Raw genomic sequence first — 22,036 nt, 5'->3', positions numbered from 1 at the left:
GCATGTAACAGAAGTATATCAATGCGTGAGACAGTTCAGGAAACTGAAAGCACAAATCTGAAGAGAGTATCCACACATGGAGCACCGTCTCCTTCAGCATGACAATGCCAGGACACACGCAAGTGCTGTGACAAATGCACCAATTCTACACCTTGCATTCACTCAACTGATCATTCTCTTTATGATCCCGACATGAACATATCACAGTTTCATCTGTTTCTGAAGCTTAAAAGATCCCTTTAAGGACCTCACTTTCATAGTGATGAAGCAGTGCAAACAGAGATGGGGTTGTCACTTCATAAACAAAGTTAAACACTGTACAATGATGGTATCAATAAATCTGTCTCTAACTGGGATAAATGTGTGTGTCACCAGGGTGAATTTGTTGAGAAATAAATATGTAGACATGAAGAACAAACAAATAGAATATTAACAAAAATTTTGTTTTATTTAAAAAGCATCAACAGTTTTCACATACAGAATTTGGAGGCGTTATATTTTTTTTCAGCACACTTCGTATTTATGGTAAATGAAGTTCAGGGGTCAAATGTCAACCTCCAAAGCAGTTCCATGTAACTCTTAAAATCAACTCTGAAGTTTTCCGAGCGTCTAATACTCCAAAGAAAGACCGATTTTTCGACGGGCATTGTGGCTCTGGGGCAAAATGATTGCCTGCTAAGTAGGGTACTTTGTTTCGATTCCTGGCTGATACAAATTTTTAAACGAAGGTGCTTGTTTTTACAATTGTCTCTCTGAAGCACAAAAATTGTGAGCAAATGCAATTAGAAATAACAAGATGTGGGTTTTTCATAAAAATGACAATTAGATACAGGGGATAGGCTAAACAATGTGAACAGTGGTAGTAATGGGCTGGATGTCTTTGAAGGTCAACAATACAGGTAAGGTATGCGCTGGACTGTGCGTCTTCAGTACGGACTAGGTATCAGTGCAGGTTGTTCACAAGTAGTGCACACTTCGTATATGAATTCAGAGGCTGAGGTTGATGTGCAATGAAAGACCTAACAAAGTTTCCAAGAGGGCAGATCGCAGGGGCCCAGTTAGCCGGAGCATCAGTAACCAAGGCAGCCAACTTACTGAATGTTTCAAGACCCAACTGCTTCAACAGTCATGACAGCCTACACAAAAATGGAAATACATCATCGTGTAAATGTAATAGTGGGTGCAAATCAAAACTAACTGACAGAGATTGTCATATGATAACACAAAATGTGTCAAAACAACACAAAACTACGGCAGCTGAAGTGACTGCAGAGCTCAACAGCCATATTCGAGGCCCCGTATCTACCAACACTGTCCGCCGAGAACTACATACAGCAAATATTCATGGACAAGCTGCTATCCTCAAACCATTAGTGATGACAACCAGCGCAAAGAAGTGTAAAACATGATGTCAGGGGCATGAATTCTGGACTGCTGATCAGTGGAAGCACACCATTTACTCCAATGAGTCAATGTTTTCATTATTTCCAAAATTGGGCTGGGTTTATATTGCGTTTACATCTGGAGAACGCCAAAAGAAGCCTGCAATCCTGATTGCTTGATTACAATGGTTAAGCATGGAGGTGGAAGCAGGACGTTAATGCACCATTCACAAAGCCAGGACAGTACAATCGTAGCATGAGGTGCATGCAACTGAACTGCATCGTCTTCTCTGGCCAGCACAATCCCCGGACTTTAACATTATCATACCCTTGAGGGCAGTATTGGAGCGCAGACTCCAGAGTAGATTTATGCCTTCCTCATTACTACAGGAGTTAGAAGAGGTTCTGATAGAAGAGTGGCATAACATTCCACTGGAGACCATACAATCATTATATGCGAGGATTGCAAGAAGAATTGCAGCTGTATTATGGGTGAATTGTGGTCCAACCCCTTATTAATAACCATTCCCAAATAAGTACATGTGTTCACATTATTTTGCCTAACCCTTTATATGTTAATTAGCATATATTTGATGAAGTTTATATTTAAATGACACAGGTACTCAACCTGAACAGAAAAAAGACCAAAACAAGACTCAAAACAGTGATCAAGAGATTATTGGTCTTGAGTGCTACTGATTTTTTCCTATCTTCACATATTTTGTGCTTCATGTAAATAGGCACAGAACAAGTAAACCTGTTTAAAATTTTGCATTGCCCAGAAATCAAATCCAGATCCTCAGCTTGGTAGGCAAACATACCACAGAGCCACACCACTGTTGGAAAACTGACCTTACTTTAGGACATTAATGCTAATCAGAAAACTTCAAATTTAATTTTCTCATGACTATTTGAGAGTTGCACTTTGCTTTGCCAACTGATTTTCAGTTTTGGACTTCACACACCATAAATATAAAGAGATTACAAAATTCCAATTGCCATGTGGTTACCCTATGAGCTAAAACACAGTTCTTCTGAATTCACTGTACCAATTATAAGCTGTTGGCTTAGAAGGAGCTTCTTCGTCAAATGCTTTTCTACGCCACCTCGTATTGTTTAGCAGTTAATGACACTTTAAAACTGTAAAAAATTATTGCCCTTACAATGTGTACAACTGAATCTCCTTGGAGAAACACTACAAAAAGAAAACATAACTACTTTATTTCAGTCTGTAATAGAATAACTAACATTATAATGTTATAGTTTACTCAAGTTTTATAAAGTACTGTTACATATACAGTTCCTTCTCAAACTGTAATTATGTGTAATGTACCAGCAGGTAACCACCATACAACTACGAAGAAAGAATTAGTCAGCTGATATATTACTGGATCTTATAGTCACAGTAATCTACTTAACTTATGATTCTTAGAACTACCTAACATGATTCTTAGAACTTCCACTGGCAAAAACAGTCATAACGACTAGCAGTTAAATGAGGTATACAACAGACAGATGTTTCAGAATGATTAATATAATTACAAACAATTAACACATATTTTGGAGTAAAAATAACAGTGAAATTTCTGAGAATGAATTAATATAATTACATACAATTAACACAATTTTTGGGTCAGGCCCTGAGAAGATGGTAACTCTCGAACAGAGAAAATTCAATGGCTGACGAAACAACATCTGTCTACACTCATAACAAGACTCTCCCTTTGTGCAAAAATGAAGTGAGAAAGACAATTAAGAAAACACAAAAAGTCCCGAACAACTTTAAATTGAACGAATAGCTCATGAGATGTGACTGCGTAGCACTGTCAAAGACTGCCAATATCTCAGTGGGAAACTTAAGTTACTTCACAGGTTATTTATTGCAATACAGAAGGATCAGAATGCAGGTACTGCCAGGAGGCTCAACTACACCTCTTGTTTCTACAGGGGGAGGAACCTGACAACTGGCAGCAAGTACCGCAATTCACTGCCAATATCACTAGGATCTGTCGCCAATGTATTTGTCCAATGTGTCATTCAAACCATCACAGTCACAGTCACGCATCCTTTTGTTCTGAAGCAGCACTGCAGGCACACCTGGGCCTTCCAGCTTTAATCACAGACCATTAGTGGTCTCAGATGCACTTCACTGACATCAGTAACAGGGTATACTTCAACGTTATCAGAGGCCCTCGCCCTCTCTCTCTCTCTCTCTCTCTCTCTCTCACACACACACACACACACACACACACACACACACACACACTGAAATCGGTAATGACATAATGGAGAAATACAATGGGACTTTCCAAAGTGATATTGACTTCTGTGTTTTATTTTCATCATGTCCTTCACTAAACTCTAAATGTGTGAGCCAAAGGTACATGAATTAATTAATCACAGGATATTTCCTCTTAGGTTCTGTTTCAAACACACATGAGCCAGCTGACTTTTCTTTAAAGGATGTTAACAGAAAATTCAAGATTCGCCACCAGTAACAATATTCCAAACCAAATTTGAAGTGCCCTCTCAAAATTTTTTCCACACCCATCAATGTGTCGCTGTTTATGACTAAGAGTCAGTTTTGGGTGGAACCCACTGATAACATTTTCTTACATCTACCTACTGATGTAAATGTTTTGTACTTGACTTGTGCCAATGCTCATGTTGCTCGAATAAATTTGTAAGATGGCTGCCAATCTTCTTCAAGCACTGTTCAAATGGCAGCAATGTTTTTTATCATTAACAGCAGTTCTCGTGTGTTGTCCATGAAATTCGTAAGGAAAAAACCAATGTCTTTTGAAATCACAGTACGAATTATAAATTTGTATATTACATGGGGTTTTTCTACCAATGCATTTCAGGCCCGATCTTCGTGTTGTTCAAGCTTTCATAATGATTTAAAATAGAGAGAGAGAGAGAGAGAGAGAGAGAGAGAGAGAGGGAAAAAAAAAATCAGACTGGAAGTATTATCTAATTGATTTTTCTGTGCACACACAACCTTTAAATGGTGATTACCGGACTATTAGACCAAATCAAAAGTACATGGCAATCAACCTGCAAAAAACAAAGTAGCATTTAACTATTTAACCATTTTTTAAGAACCAAGGCATTCTAGTTTCCAATTCTCCTTTGTGCAAAATAGTTATTAAAAGCTGTGATCTAACATATCTGTTTTGAGAAGTCAACAAGACGAAGTTAACTTCAAGCAGTGATACTCCCAATTTCAACTAAATATGATTTGATATTACATCCACAGAAATGATGATATTATGCAAGTAAAAAGAAATGGAGATCCATTCAAGTTGAAGACAGTTCACAATCACTATGTTGCTTTTTTAAATTATTTTTCTCTCACTGTCCCCCATTTCCTACTGTCTCTTCCTTAAGTAGTTAGCATTAATTTCATTTTCACTTCTTTTCATTTAATACCTCAGAAGCTTGCATAGCCCAATACTATCATTAATCCTGCATTCCAATGTCTCTGTCCTTGTGTCTGATTTTTCAGTTATACTCCCAGTTATTATGTGAACTCATCAGGTATTTAATTTCATCCATCCAGATTATACTGTTCATTTATATATCACCTACACAATGATTCAAATTTTTGCTAAGAGTTAGTGTATATATTTAAAAAAAATCTCATTACTTACACTTTGAGAAAGATTAGACTCAATTTGTGCTTGTAGTGTCACCTGTATTTGTTAAGCATGTTTAAGTAGCTGAGCACTGAGGACAATATTTCCAAATCAGAATCCTCTGAATCTTTGTCCTTTGTACCGGGTCCAGATGCATCAAAGTCTTATTGCTTGACCATTTAGTTTGATAGTATTCAAATTTTTCCTTAAGAAGTAGATGAATTAGGCTTTATTCACATTACACCTGTGGCAGCAGAGCACCAAAAGGTCCAAATGAAAATTACTAGCTGATTAAAACTGTGTACCAGACCATGAAATGAACAAGGAACCTTGCCTTTCACAGGCAATGCTTTTACTGACTGAATTATACAGACATGACACACAACACATCCTTTTGCCAGTACCTGTCCCATATCTTAAGAAGTTCACAGAAACTCTCCTGCGCATCTCACTGTACTAGCACTCACAGAAGAAACTATATTGTGGTGAAATGGCTTAGCCATTGGGGGGATAGTTTCCAGAGTGAATCTTTCACTCTTTACTGCAGTTGCTGACTGTATGGTGTGGCACACATTCAGTTTCTTCCTGCAGCCAAATATGGATAGTAAGTTGGTTTGTGAGTGTGTTTTGGGGTAGGGGGTGGGCAGCAAGGTCTGTTTTTGCACACACATTAGTTCTGTGCATATTCATGAGTTGTGTTCAGAATCTCCTAACTGTCCCTGACAGGATGCTTATGCAAAACCTAAATCTAGATGGCCAAATTTGGATCTGAACTGCTGTTCCTGAATACCGTTCCTGTGTATTACCACTGTGCAACCTATATGCAGTTCAAGAAAAAAATTACTGCAACTTTCATTGAACAATGAACCATTATGATGTCCAACTATTGTGAACTGAGTGGCTGCCACACCGTTTGTGTGTTTGATTTGAGTCATAATGATCAATCTATATTTCACTTCCAGTAATAATGGAACTGAGGCTTGCCACAAACAATTTAGGCTCCCAAAAAACATATACCAACACATGCATTTGTTGAGGCATTAGGGATCACTGGTTACAACACACGCATCCTTAGTATCTAAGAATAAGGACCTGAAAAAATTAAATCATTACAATGGAATCAGCTCAGTATTTCTGATAATGTGTTCCACGACATCCTTGTGATGACACGAACTATACATATGACATCAAATTAACTAACTTCACAAACAAACTTTCATCTTCTTACCAAACCTATACGTCAGGCTATTTACAGATCTGCCTGTCACCATATCCGACATCCTAATAACAATATAAAAGCAAAATAAATATTCTTTTCCCATGCATGATGTCACATCATCATTACATCACAAGTTAAAGACAACATCAAGCAGGTTCAACCAACATGTAGACAATGCAACCATCAGTAAGATGCAGCCAAATGAACAGTATGTGGTAAGTAATGGCAATATGGACAAAGGCAACAGGTACAATGTCTAGTCCTAAAGGTACAACTTACATGCTTAAGTAGAGTGGAGAAAAATAATGGCTGGTTAAGAGTTTCCATATTTTTATCCTTTAAAAACAAACGTCTGTAACAAAGTGAAAAATTCACTTGAGCAACTAGAAGAGAGGAAATATATTGCCTTCCCCCACGTTAACATACGTAGCATACAGCAAGTGGCATGCCCACAAACTACGAGCAGCATTGTTCTGCTGGATAGGTCAGGAGTCCACTACACGCAGCAGGTGGCTACACGGGTAGCAGGGGTTGTGTGGCGTGGACTGGGCGGGTTTAGGTTAGATGGCCTCGGGCAAGTACAGAAAGGGCAACAGCCTCAAAGGGTGCGGGGCAAAGTCAGGACATGCGGGGACCAAGCAGCAATCGGTATCGTTATTGTAAACTGTCGAAGCTGCATAGGTAAAGTACCGGATCTTCAAGCGCTGATAGAAAGCACCGAAGCTGAAATCGTTATAGGTACAGAAAGCTGGATGAAGCCAGAGATAAATTCTGCCGAAATTTTTACAAAGGCACAGACAGTGTTTAGAAAGGATAGACTGCATGCAACCGGTGGTGGCGTGTTTGTCGCTGTTAGTAGTAGTTTATCCTGTAGTGAAGTAGAAGTGGATAGTTCTTGTGAATTATTATGGGTGGAGGTTACACTCAACAACCGAGCTAGGTTAATAATTGGCTTCTTTTACTGACCTCCCGACTCAGCAGCATTAGTGGCAGAACAACTGAGAGAAAATCTGGAATACATTTCACATAAATTTTCTCAGCATGTTATAGTCTTAGGTGGAGATTTCAATTTACCAGATATAGACTGGGACACTCAGATGTTTAGGACAGGTGGTAGAGACAGAGCATCGAGTGACATTATACTGAGTGCACTATTAGAAAATTACCTCGAGTAATTAAACAGAGAACCGACTCATGGAGATAACATCTTGGACCTACTGATAACAAACAGACCCGAACTTTTCGTCTCCGTAAGCGCAGAACAGGGAAACAGTGATCATAAGGCCGTTGCAGCATACCTGAATATGGAAGTCAATAGGAATATAAAAAAAGGGAGGATGGTTTATCTGCTTAGCAAGAGTAATAGAAGGCAGATTTCAGACTACCTAACAGATCCAAGCGAAAATTTGTCCCGACACTGACAATGCCGAGTGTTTATGAAAGAAGTGCAAGGCAATCGTAAAATGCATTTTAGACAGGTACGTGCCGAGTAAAACTGAGGGACGGGAAAAACCCACCGTGGTTCAACAACAAAGTTCGGAAACTACTGCGAAAGCAAAGAGAGCTTCACTGCAAGTTTAAACACAGCCAAAACCTCTCAGACAAACAGAAGCTAAACGATGTCAAAGTTAGCGTAAGGAGGGCTATGCGTGAAGCGTTCAGTGAATTCGAAAGTAAAATTCTATGTACCGACTTGACAGAAAATCCTAGGAAGTTCTGGTCTTACGTTAAATTAAGTGGCTCGAAACAGCATATCCAGACACTCCGGGATGATGATGGCATTGAAACAGAGGATGACATGCGTAAAGTGGAAATACTAAACACCTTTTTCCAAAGCTGTTTCACAAAGGAATACCGCACTGCAGTTCCTTCTCTAAATCCTCGCATGAACGAAAAAATGGCCGACATCGAAATAAGTGTCCAAGGAATAGAAAAGCAACTGGAATCACTCAACAGAGCAAAGTCAACTGGACCTGACGGGATACCAATTCGATTCTACAAAAGAGTACGCGAAAGAACTTGGCCCCCCTTCTAACAGCCATGTACCGCAAGTCTCTAGAGGAACGGAAGGTTCCAAATGACTGGAAAAGAGCACAGGTAGTCCCAGTCTTCAAGAAGGGTCGTCAAGCAGATGCGCAAAACTATAGACCTATATCTCTTACGTCGATCTGTTGTAGAATTTTAGAACATGTTTTTTGCTCATGTATCATGTCGTTTCTGGAAACCCAGAATCTAATCTGTAGGAATGAACATGGATTCCGGAAACAGCGATCATGTGAGACCCAACTCGGTGTATTTGTTCACGAGACCCAGAAAATATTAGATACAGGCTCCCAGGTAGATGCTATTTTCCTTGACTTCCGGAAGGCTTTCGATACAGTTCCGCACTGTCGCCTGATAAACAAAGTAAGAGCCTATGGAATATCAGATCAGCTGTGTGGCTTGATTGAAGACTTTTTAGCAAGCAGAACACAGCATGTTGTTCTCAATGGAGAGACGTCTACAGATGTTAAAGTAAACTCTGGTGTGCCACAGGGGAGTGTTATGGGACCATTGCTTTTCACAATATATATAAATGACCTAGTAGATAGTGTCGGAAGTTCCATGCGGCTCTTCGCGGATGATGCTGTAGTATACAGAGAAGTAGCAGCATTAGAAAATTGTAGTGAAATGCAGGAAGATCTGCAGCAGACAGGCACTTGGTGCAGAGGGTGGCAACTGACCCTTAACATAGACAAATGTAATGTATTGCGAATACATAGAAAGAAGGATCCTTTATTGTATGATTATATGATAGCGGAACAAACACTGGTAGCAGTTACTTCTGTAAAATATGTGGGAGTATGCGTGCGGAACGATTTGAAGTGGAATGATCATATAAAATTAATTGTTGGTAAGGCTGTGGGGCGTCGGATAGAATTAATTGTTTAACTGTTGCATAAATGTTTGTTTGAATGGAGAAACACTTCATTTCCCGGCCGATGCACCATTTGTGGGGGCGGCGGGTGAATTTAATTGTTTACTGTTGCATAAATGTTTGAATGTTGAAACACTTCCCGGCCGATTAACCATATGTGGGGGGGGGAATAATTGTTGTTAAAAATGTTCCTATTATTTAGAATGTTATTTATGCTGTCTTTCGCCGTTCTTAACACTGGCTCTCTAACTACAATATTGGCTACCAGAAAGTGATTAGCAAAACGTGAAGCCTGTAATTAGAATTCCTAATGCCCACTTCATCTGAGAATACACTTATAGTTACAGCTTATAGCTCTGAGGAATTAGGAGATTGTCCGGGATTTATAATCAAAAACGATTTTCTAAAATAGTTGAGTATATTCTGAAAGTCACAGATGAAAAACAAAAGAATCCACACAACCTAACAGAGCAGTTCAGAGTCTAATGCGCTGATGCAACTATAACTGTCCAAATTAAAAGTTTAAATGAATGCTCGCCATAATTTGATGATAAGGTTCATCAAACGCCATGCTAAATAATGGTAGAATGTTTGTCCCGCGGCGGCACGTGAAAATACGACAATACGCAAACTGAAGCTAGATAATGAAAATCATCCCAGAATTAACACTTCACTTGAAAATGATTTCATGGTTACGCGTATCTCGAGTAACTTAATACGGCATCCGAGGCTGTTTGTAGCAATGATACCGACGCGACGCGACTCCCGACACATATGGTGTGCTATTCAGCGTCTGGAGAGAACTGGGGCCTTCCTTCCTCGCGCAGCATTCTTATATATAAAGCCGCGGTGCGAACGGCTAAGGGAACGCCTGATCAAATCGGCTCTCCCGACTAGCCGCTGGGCTAGTAATGCACCACATTAAGTTATTGAATAAATCATAGCTTCTTTTGCTGATGGCCGATGAAGGTCTCAATTTAAATGTGCATTCAGCACACAGGTAAGTAATCATAATAAAAGTTTGACGTGGCTAAGTTAAATATTTTGGGCGAGAGAATTAATTTAATTACACTGCACGCAGTAGACGAGCTCTGAACTGGTCCTTTGGAGATACGCTATCGCTATAGTTTTATAGGTATTCAAATGAAACTTCTCACATCCTTATGGTGATAGCCGATCTCCATTCTACTTAAATATAAACATCCTAGCCTTATTTATTAGCCTACTTAATCTATCTTGCTTCCTTAAGTTTTAAGACGAAAACCAGAAAATCATAAATTTCCACTAAAATTTTAATTTGTGAAATCCAAAGTACTGTTTTTATTAAATTATTATGAAAGATGAATCTACATATAAATTTATAACACTCTAGCTCTTTTCTGTTGCGCCAATGATTTTTACAGAAAAACGTCCAAATTTCGAAAATGGCTAAAGTTATCGAACTGATATTCAACACACATTAATTTAGTATTACTCCTGACATGCTAGAAATGTTTTAGGTTATTTGCTTGATTTTTAAAGTATTGCGCAACATTTATGACGTCAGAGCTAGTTACAGCAGACTAGGCTGGCACACAATGCAAAGACTGATGCGAATTTACTACGGCGTGAGTAGGCTGCTTCCCTACAAGGCGGGTACCAGGTTGAGATTCATTGGGAGAGTCCTTAGAAAATGTAGTCCATCAACAAAGGTGGTGGCTTACAAAACACTCGTTCGACCTATACTTGACTATTGCTCATCAGTGTGGGATCCGTACTAGGTCGGGTTGACAGAGGAGATAGAGAAGATCCAAAGAAGAGCGGCACATTTCGTCACAGGGTTATTTGGTAAGCGTGATAGCGTTACGGAGATGTTTAGCAAACTCCAGTGGCAGACTCTGCAAGAGAGGTGCTCTGCATCATGGTGTAGCTTGCTGTCCAGGTTTCGAGAGGGTGTGTTTGTAGATGAGGTAACGAATATACTGCTTCCCCTCTACTTATACCTCCCAAGGAGATCACAAATGTAAAATTAGAGGGATTCGAGCGCGCACGGAGACTTTCCGGCAGTCGTTCTTCCCGCGAACCATACACGACTGGAACTGGAAAGGAAGGTAATGACAGTGGCACGTAAAGTGCCCTCCGCCACACACCTTTGGGAGGCTTGCGGGGTATAAATGTAGATGTAGACAACTTGACACGATTCTCCTTTATAGGACAGTTTATGCTGGTGTTGTATGTGTGTGTTTTGTGAGTTTGCTTACAGTGTTTGTGTGAACAATGAGGAGTTGAAGGCTGCAGTGATAAAGTGGTGTTAGAGGACTTCCCAATTACTAATATTTTAAGGAGTGTGATCATTTGGCTACGTAGAAAGAAAAACTGAAGTTTTTTTTTTTTTTCCTACAGAAAATGAAGTACTATTTTTAAAATGGCTGAGAGAAATTCCTTGAAAAGACAGAAATTACACACAATGGTTTTTGTATACAATTCATATTCCAGAGAGGAGCTAATTACAAAAAGAGGCATGTCTATCATCAACGAAAAACAAGTTGAAACTCCAAGACAGAGATGGTCTGTAAATGCAGGAGTTATTCGTAATTTATTTTGCAGTTTACCAAAATTTCTGTCCAAAATAACATGCAAAAAAATCACCACTAAAACACTCGCAAAAGAGTAATTGTGACTGAGGAGGAGGTAAATAAGAACTACTTATCATGCCTGGCAATGTTCTGTGCAGAAAACACATAGAACAAATCAATACCGGATGCACCAGTAGTTTCATTAAAAAGAACACTGAAGTAAAATGGAGGTTGCATAATTGCATAACACGGTAAGAACACTGAATGCCAAATTCAGTCTATTGCAAAAGCAGCTCTCAGCTGAAAAATTTATGACCTCTAAATTAGATCTCCTAGATCATTCTAAACACAGTAAGAAACAGAAAACCAGATAAGTTATGTGCCATAAGGAGTTTCTTCTAGACAACATACTCTTAAAAATTAAGTCACCAAAAGAGTATAGACATTGTTTGAACATGTTACCAATTCCTTCCGAAAATCATTTCAGAAATTTTGAAGAAGTACTCAAATGCCCATAAAGAATTACAAATGCTATGGAAGCAACTGGAAATTATTTTTTGGGAAGAACACAATGAAAAACCTTAGCTGTACTTCTAGAATGAATTTTCACTCCGCAGAGGTAATCTGAAACTTCCTAGGAGATTAAGACAGTGTTCCAGACAGGGACACAAACTTGAGACCTTTGTCTTTCGCAGGAAAGTTGTCTGCTGTCCAAGCTATCCATGCATGATTCACAGCTAGTCTAGCAGAGCAATTACCCATGAAACACAGAGGTCCCAGGTTCAAGCCCCAGTCCAGTGCACAGTTTTAATCCGCCAGGAAGTTTCAAATATAGGTGTGTAGGTGAGCTTATTTTATAGAAAGTTAAACTCCGTAAAGTACTGGAGTTCAGAAACACTTAGCTGAAAGTGATGGTTTCTTTAACACAGAGGTGAGTACTCCAGATAATTGTAAAAATAAACTTTTAACTCATGCTTCAGTATTTATATTTGCTCCTCTGGTGCCTTACTGGATTCAGCCTGCTGCTGTGTATGCAAGTCACAACACAATTCTTGGAGACATCTCACAGATATGGATACCAGTGATTACCCAGCTAGAGCAAGCCGGAACAAGAATTACAGCATTCACTTCTGATGGCAGTTAATCGAATAAAAGGGTCTGGAATTAGTGGGGGAAAAAATGAAGATACTTGCTCCATACTGAATCTAATTGATGAAACCAGAAAAATATCGTATTTTCAAATGCCATTCATGTAACAAAGTGCATAAGGAATAATTTTGTGATAAATTTTATATAGCATATTTTACGGACTATAATACACACTTTTTCCCTTTGAAAAATTTCCGCCAAAATTACGGCGAGTCTTTTACTCAAAATCAATATAAAAATGTCCAGTGTTTGATTTAAAATTCCAGCCTGTCTCAAAAATGACCACATATTCAATGGCACAGGAAACCTATTTCTATCTGGCAACACAGGATTCAACTGGCAGCAGCAGTGCACTGATGCGACGAACATGAGTTGCAGGAATTTACAAGCTTGCTAACACTATCTCCCTCCCACTCTGCCATCACAAATCCACAACACTGTCTAGCCTGTGAGGAGTCACTGCAGTCTATAATGCCAGTGATCTTTAATTGAAATATTTGTTAGTACCTACAGTCAAACGAGTGTCAGTGGACAAAATAGTCATGGTCTAGAGTGAGAGAAGACATTACTGTTAAATCTTTCAAGAAGTGTGGCATAAGTAACCCTCTCAATGGCAGTGAAGACCATCTTACACATGAAGAGGACAACAGCGATGACAAAAAAGACGAAGAAGAAGACTCAGATAATGATTTTCAGGGATTTTATAAATTAAGAATTTTTTTAGCCTGTCTTTGCAATCTAATAATAAAAATGGTAAAAACATTATTTTTAAAACAAAAACTGCTTAAAAATTAAGGCAAATCTTATAGTCCATAGCATCTTACAGTCTGTAAAACATGGTATTGGTTATTACGGAGATTAAAAATTATAATTTTTATTGACAAATTGATCAACAGGACAATTCCCCAGATTTGCTGGATTGAAACTTTGCCACAAGTTAACTTACACTCACTTGGGTCCGACACCATTTCGACAACTATACTGCAGTTGTTCAGTAAACTTAGTAACTAAGAACACAAAATTTTTCAGGGAAATTAAGCCAACAGAAACATTCTTAAGGGATATGAACAACCTAATGAAACCATCTAATTCTTCTTTTCCTAATAGAGCATTGTATAAAAACTCAAGTGGCTCACAAAACAATGAAGTAGAAAAGCATTTTCACTGATGAAAATAACACCTTTATTTCTTACAGGATTCCCAGTCTCCAAAAGTAGCTATTGAAAGCAATGTTATTTTGGCATTTTAAAGGCTCCGTTGCCATGATCATTCATCAGTAAGAGACTCCCTCAGCTTGGACATTATAATTTGTTTATATTACTGCAAATCTGTCATTATTTTCTGACAGAAAATGCGAATGTTTGTAGAAGTTGTACGTAAAGTAAATGTGAACATTAGCTGGATATCTGGAGCAAAAGATGCGAGCAGAATCTGGAACTGGAAAATATAATTAAGAAAATACCATGTGTTTCGTATAAGCTCAACCCGATTCACATCAGCGCCATAGATTCCTAAAAGTAACTCAGTGCAGCAATGTTTGGTTTATAATCTGGCAGATTACATGATGCATAAAGGAGAAAGATGGAATTTGTCTGTCACACAAACAAGATGGGAGGGGCACTACATAGCTCTTAAAATAAACTGTGCAATGGATAACAACTGAAGTGGCTTCATATTAAGGGAAACAGCAACTTACACTTAAATGTGCCATGTCGCTTCACATCATAGGCTGTTAGAGCTCCAATGGCTGCAATAAGAACCAAACACCCGAGGCCATATGGAAATGATCTTTTTACTGTCATTTTTTGTTGAAGTTCCTGAAACAACAAAGTACTTCTATTATATATTACAGGTGTGCACTTTTTGAATATGTCAAATTAACAAGAGGACAGGTCACCAACAGTTCCAAAGAAGCAACTGTAGTTCTCTACTGGGTATATAATTTAGTTTAAGAACAACCAAACCCTACTGTGAATTAATTTAGTTCTAATGATAATGTTGTCCATATTAAATGAATTATTATTTGGAGTTTTATTCAACTTTTGTACTTTAATGCTCGTTTCACTCATTTCATTGGTGGAGCTGTGACTTTTCTACCTTGTCCACAGTAAACATATGAAAGCAACTGCCACTTGTTATCTGTTTCATTAGAGGGAGATGCTTCTTTACAAATAGCTATTGACTAAACTAAACATGATTAATATCAAATATTCAGAACATTAACAAAAAATGTTATCTGTAAGGAAAGGCACTGTCCAAAGACCTAGAAATTATTTCAGTCATGTTTATATGCCTGCCAATCACTCAATTATACTGTGTGTGGTTACACTTACTATTTTTATTTTTTATAAGGTACAAATGCTATGTGCTTTATTCATGTTGAGTAAAGGGCTCCAATTTATACTGTCACAAACCAAGCATATGTTGAGTGACTGTAGGAGTATACAAGATGACTTAGACAAAATTTCTAGTTGGTGTGATGAATAGCAGCGAGCTCTAAATGTAGAAAAATGTAAGTTAATGCAGATGAGTAGGAAAAATAATCCTGTTAACACTTGAATACAGCATTAGTAGGGTGCACCTTGACACAGCCACAGCGATTAATTATCTAGGTATAATCTTGGAAATATGAAATTGAATGTGAACGTCAGGTTGGCAATAAGGAAGGTGACTACTCGACTTCGTATTACTGGGAGAATATTAGGAAAGCGTAGCAAATCCATAGAAGTTATGACATACAGAATACTAGTGCAAACCATTTTTGACTAGTGTTTGAGTGTTTGGGATCCCCACCAGGTCAGATTAAAGGAAGACATCAAAGCAATTCAGAGATGTATTGCTGAATTTGTACCAGTATGTTAGTTCAGCACGCAAGTATTAAGGAGTTGCTTCTGGCACTGCAATGGATATCCCAGGAGGAAAGATGACGCTCTTTTTGCAAGGCACTATTCCAGAAATTTAGAGAATCAGCATTTGAGGCTGACTGCAGAATGGTTCTACTGTCACCAATGTAAATTTCGTGGAAGGACCACAAAGGTAAGCTACGAGAAATTCGAGCTCATACAGAGGCTTTTAGACAGTCTTTTTTCCCTCGTTCTATCTGTGAGTGGAACAGGAACAGAAATACTAACAGTGGAGTAAGGCACCCACTGTACAGTGGTTCACTGAGAATGTATGTAAACATACATACCATCTTTCTTACCACCAATAGAATACAAATAGTTTTTTAATATCTGCAGGCATCAAAATAATACAATGAGTAAAAATTTTTCAATGTAGGAGTAATGGACCTCAAGAAATCTTATTAGATAGAATACTAATATGTAAAACAATGGAAAACTTTAGATAGCAATTAAAAAAAGCAACTAGAAAAAAACACTGTATTCCTACAGAAACTTTGTCATCAAAATAATTGACGGTGCATTGTACTGGTTTCAACACACCTTTGATGAGCTACACAGTCTGAATAGCCAATTGTCTGTGTTAGGACTTGTCATAGGTACACAATTGCTAGTGAGTAGTGCTTACATTAAACACTAGTTTTCTTAGAAAATGGTACAGATTAAGACAGTTCTAGATTACAAATAAAACACAGACTGTTCTGATAATCGGGGTCAATCCATATGAAGTGGTCCAGTGATGATTGCTTGACCATTTTTAAATATCTTAATTTATTTATATGTGATTACTCTATATTTGAGAAGTTCAAAACAGTTTTTTAAAATAATTTATCTTGCACCGTTACTGGATGGCAGCCATTTTTATTTGTAGGCGTGTGACAATTTTTCAGTCTGGAGACATTAGCACAAATTTGAGTATCTCTGCACTTGGTTAAGTTACAACATTGCAATTGACATGATTGTTTTTAGAAAAGTGTCCTCCACAACATTGTCTGTTGCACAAAATACCCTTAAATCAAAAATAACCAGTCAAAATGACCTCCAAAGTTTGGTACCCAAATTTTCAAAAATCCACTTTTTTTGCCCAAGAATAACAAACAAGGTGTGATTTATGAGAATCTATTTTTTTCTATAGTTAGATATCGTACACTACTAGCCTCATATAGAGCAAGAACACTTACAAATGTTTCCCTATTTTTTTATGAATTTTGAAATTTGAAAATTTTCATTTTTTTGTTAAGTTTGGGTTTAGTTATCTCAAGTGGGACTGAATATAAAAATATGATTTTTGCACAGTTTGTACACCTATATGATAGCAACATACTGTATAAATTTCAACATTGATATCTGACTGAACAAAGATACGAATTTTTGAAAATAAGGAAATAATTCACTTTACTCTACAACTGATCTTATGACTGTTTCCTATTGAAATGGTTTATTGTAATACAATTTAATTGATTATATATATATATAGTTAACACTATCATCCAATATTCATTTAGTTTATTTATTTTTAATAATGCAATATTAAACAGCAGGAGCTTTCACTTTTGTTCTATGGTAATAAAAATGCCCATTTACATTTAGGTTTGTTGTCAATAAAGAAGTACATTACTGCTGGGTGTGGCATTGTTGTTGTCAGTCTGATCTGAACCTCTGTTAGAGTGAATGTACATACTTCATCAAGAGTGCAGAATGTGTTATGTGCTTTGTTCTGTGTGTAATTTGTAATTAATTTTGAGAGATAACTGGAATGCAATAACATGGATGAACAGTGCTCTGTTGGACATATAGCAAGTGAAGTGTGTCACAAAACAGTTTACAGTTCAGTTTCAAAAAACTTGAAAAATGTCAATGAATTTGATGAAGTTAGACAAACTTTGCTTAAATTTCGAGCAAGTTCTTCTGTAACATCAGTGTGTGAGTATCATGAGAAGAAATATATTCTGAAGTACAGCCACATTTTTGGAACAAAGTGCCGTGATCCACTAAAAATTCATAAAGAGCCTATTACAAAATGTTTGAGGGAAATGAAACTTGAACATCTGTCCTTGTTATGTGAGAGTTCCCAAGTGAAATGTAATGTGATTCCTGGAAATTCCCTGGGCCCAAATTGTTACTCAAAAATATTTGTTGTGAATCCAGAACCAGAATCATGTAACCTTGTTAATGACATTTATATTTCTAATGAGGAAGTTGTTAGCATACTGGATTTTGCTTGTTCTAAGTTAGGCGTATCTCCTGCTTCGAAAATAATACTAATATGAAGTAGCAGAAAAAGAGAAGCAGCTATTGAAAATAAAGTACAACAAATTTCAGACAAAATTAGAAAAGACTTGGAATCATGCTTTAATAATACAGATACCAACACTATTTCTAAAGTTGAAGAAAACCTACCACCAGCATCATATGACACTGAATATTTGAGCTTAATAGAGAAATTCGTGACAGTTAAAGAGGAAAAAGTTAAAATTTTAAGTTTGCTCCCTGACTCATGGTCAAGAGAGAAAATTGTTCATGAATTCAATGTTTCTCATCGTTTGGTTAAACTAACCCAAAAATTAGTGAAGGAGCAAGGAATTCTTCCAGTTTTAGGAAAGAAGAAAGGAGTGGGTATAAGTGAAGAAACAATTAAAAAGATACAGCAGTTTTTTGAAGATCATGAAAACAGTAGAATGTGCCCAGACTGCAAAGATAGCAAAAGAGTTGTTATAAATGGAGTTAAAGTAACAAAGCAGAAACAACTAGTGCTGTCAAATTTAAATGAACTTTATGTAGCTTTCAAAAATTCTCATCCTGAATGCAAAATTGGAAGGTCAAAATTTTGTGACCTCTGCTCTAAGTGGTGTATTTTGGCTGGATCATCAGGGACACACTCTGTATGTGTTTGTTTATATAATCAAAATATCAAACTGATGGTTGTGGGGGCAAAACTCAGTGATCTTAACTACAAAGAGTTACTGGATTTAATGGTCTGTGACACTAACAGTTATGACTGCATGATGAGTTTGTATAATAAACGCCCTGGTAAGGAAACCATTATTGAATTGTTTCACAAATATGATGAGGAAATGCCAGGCAGTATTACCTTCAAACAGTGGTTCACAACTGACAGGGCAGAAATGATAACAGAGGTTAAATCTCAGGAAGAGTACTTGGAACCTTTAATTGGTAACTTACAAAAACTCAAGTCACCACTATGTTTCTAAAGTCTTTGAAGGACAAAAAAGCACAACTTCATGAAACTTAATACATAGTGCTAGCTGATTTTGCAGGAGATTTTACATTTGTGATTCAGGATGCAATACAAGGCTACCACTGGATCAATGACCACGCAACAGTGCAGTCACTTATTCTCTACTTTAAAAATGAGAAAGATGAAGTGTGCAGTTCTTCAATTTGCACTGAAATCGACTACTTTAAGCACAACACTTTTGGCTATAAATGTGTTTCAAAAGTATGTAATAAATTACATAAAAGAAAATTTTCCCAAGGTTGAAAAGCTGATATACTTTACAGGTGGAAGTGGTAGTCAGTTTAAGAACAAAAAGAATTTTTCAAATCTGAGCAACCACAAAGTAGACGTTGGGTTGGAGGCTAATAGCACTTTTTTGCATCTTGCCATGGTAAAAATGCATGTGATGGAGTAGGAGGTACAACAAAAAGTGAAGTAAGACACACCATTGACCAAATTCTCACAGTACAGGACATTTACGTCTTTTGCAAGGATAATATTAAAGGCATTACCTATTTTCTGATCAAGAAAGAAGAAGTGGTTCTGCATATGAAAACAACACTTCAAGCCCGATTTGAAAACTGTATAGCAATAAAACGAACAAGGCATCTCCACAAATTCCTTGGCATTGCAGAAAACTTAGTTCGATTCTATGTAACATCAGAAACCTAAATTTATTTGGATCATTGTGTCAGTAAAATTACATCTCTGTGTAATGTTGAATGACGTAGTGGCATGTGTGTATGATGGACAGTGGTGGCTTGCAGAGGTTGAAAGAATAAGTCTGGAAAACAATGATGTTTTTGTTCATTCTTAACACCCGGTTGTGTCAAGAACATCATTCAAGAAATCTACTAGTGACAAAGTTTGGATATCAATGAAAAATGTTTTAAGGAAACTTCCAGTTGTTGAACTTACCACAGCAACTGGGAGGTCTTATTCTATATCACAGATGCTCTCTGAAGAAATAAGTGTTCTTAACATTCACCGCCAGGTTTAGGAACAGTCGCATCTTTAAAGATGTTAACTGAAAATATTTATTTTAAGTATGTCAAAATGTAAATTTCAGTGATGTTTCCACTTTTTGTATACTTCAATAATAATTGATTATATCCCACCAGTATCACACATGAATAGGTAACAGCTGTAAGATCAGTTGTAGAGTAATGTGAATTATCTCCTCATTTTCAAAAATTCATATCTTTGTTTACAATGAGATATAAATGTTGAATTTTGTACAGTATGTTGCTATCATATAGGTGTACAAACTGTGCAAAAATCATATTTTTATATTCAGTCCCACCTGAGATAACCAACCGCAAACTTTACAAAAAACCAAAATTTTCAAATTTCAAAAATTCATAAAAAATTAAGGAAACATTTGTAAGTGTTCTTACTCTATATGAGGTTATTAGTGTATCATATCTAACTATAGGAAAAAAATACTCTCATAAATCACTAGTTGTTTGTTATTTTTGGACCTAAAAAGTAGATTTTTGAAAATTTGGATACCAAAGTTTGGAGGTCATTTTGACAGGTTATTTTTGAATTTAGGGTATTTTGTTTAATAGACAATGTTGTAGAGGACACTTTTCTAAAAACAATCATGTCAATTACAATTTTCTAACTTAATCTAGTGCAGACATAGTCATATTTTTTGCCAACGTCTCTAAACTGAATCATCATCGCGCACTTACAAACGAAAATCGCCGCCATTCGGTAAAGGTGAAATATAAAACTTTTTAAAAAACTGTTTTGAACTCCTCAATTATAGGATAATCACGTATAAAAAATTAAAATATTTAAAAATTTAATTTGGATTGACCCAATTCTACTTTCTTGGATGGTCTGTAACATTTTACAGAAGTAAAAGAAAGGAATGACACACCAGTACTCAAAAGAATTCTTAGCCCTAAGGGTTATTTTTTCTATTAGAAAACCATGCAAATTGTGTGGCCAGTTGAGGTGATGACTTACTGGGCAAGATGCCCATCGACCCACGCAGTTATGGCCTAGTACAGTGAGATTCATTCACTGGCTTCACAAAACAGACATGAAAAACAGTTGAGAATAAGCTGGACACAAATGTGGCCCAGTCTCAAAACAAATGGTGTGTGAAGAATGCATTCACAAACAAAATAACTTTAATACAGCAAGTTTTGATAGCTATTACACAAAGCACAATTCTTTGCTGGATATCTCAAATTGTATCACTGACAATTCTGAATATGGATAACTGACAATCTATGTCTGTCACTACTATCAAGAATTGACAGGAACAACCAGAGAAGTCAACTGGTAATTCCAGCACTTGACATTAGGGATCAGTCTACTATGAATTGCTGCTAGAGAAACTGTGCTAATATTCAGATATTGTTAATATTGGAAAGGTATATATTCGTGGTGACCAGAGTGGGCTTAATATGGTGGTTATTTTGTCTCTTGATGTAGATACAAATTTAATGGAGTGGTTTGATGAAAATCAGCTTCTGCTTTTATTTTCTTTTGTCAGGGAGAAACGTGTAATTTCTGGTCGATATGATTTTGTATTACAGACAAATCTGAGACTCAACCCTTCGTACACTTTTTTTTCCTTTCTTTTATAAGGTGCTGTTTCGTCTGTCTAGTTATGAGAATTTCTTAGCTGTGCATTACTATATGTTATTTTTGTCTATTCTACTGATAGTCCGTGGAATATTCCCTCGTATCCTGTCCATGGTATTTAATTTTGTTATTCACTATTCCTACATGTGCGGGACGTTAAGTGACTGCAAAATATTGCTACGTACTTATTTAAAAACGGACACTTCACTTTTTTTGTCAATATAATTCTATTTGGTACAAATTTGTCGAAAAATATAAATGAAAAGTTAATTACTCACGACTGAATACACTACACAGTCACTTGATTACTAATAAATGTTTTACAAGCATCACTTTCAATCAATAAATTAGTTGACGATGGGTCACTCGACTACAATATAGCATTTGGGATGAAGAACATATCCACAAATTAAACTGTACAGCACACAATTAAA

General features: G+C 36.9%; 1 protein-coding gene across 1 annotated transcript in view; it reads right to left on the bottom strand.

Moving 5' to 3' along the window:
* LOC126259266 (transmembrane protein 214-B) overlaps positions 1 to 22,036 on the bottom strand; it is a 157,020-nt gene that overhangs the window by 37,467 nt on the left and 97,517 nt on the right. Inside the window, exon 9 of the mRNA XM_049955900.1 lies at positions 14,557 to 14,677. Within this exon, the coding sequence (XP_049811857.1) occupies positions 14,557 to 14,677 (121 nt within the window). The remainder of the gene's footprint in view (positions 1 to 14,556; positions 14,678 to 22,036) is intronic.

This window comes from Schistocerca nitens, chromosome 5 (genome assembly GCF_023898315.1).
Source record: "Schistocerca nitens isolate TAMUIC-IGC-003100 chromosome 5, iqSchNite1.1, whole genome shotgun sequence".
Classification (NCBI taxonomy): Eukaryota; Metazoa; Arthropoda; class Insecta; order Orthoptera; family Acrididae; genus Schistocerca; species Schistocerca nitens.
Note: the sequence above shows the minus strand (reverse complement) of the source record. Positions and strands in the feature narration are given on the sequence as shown.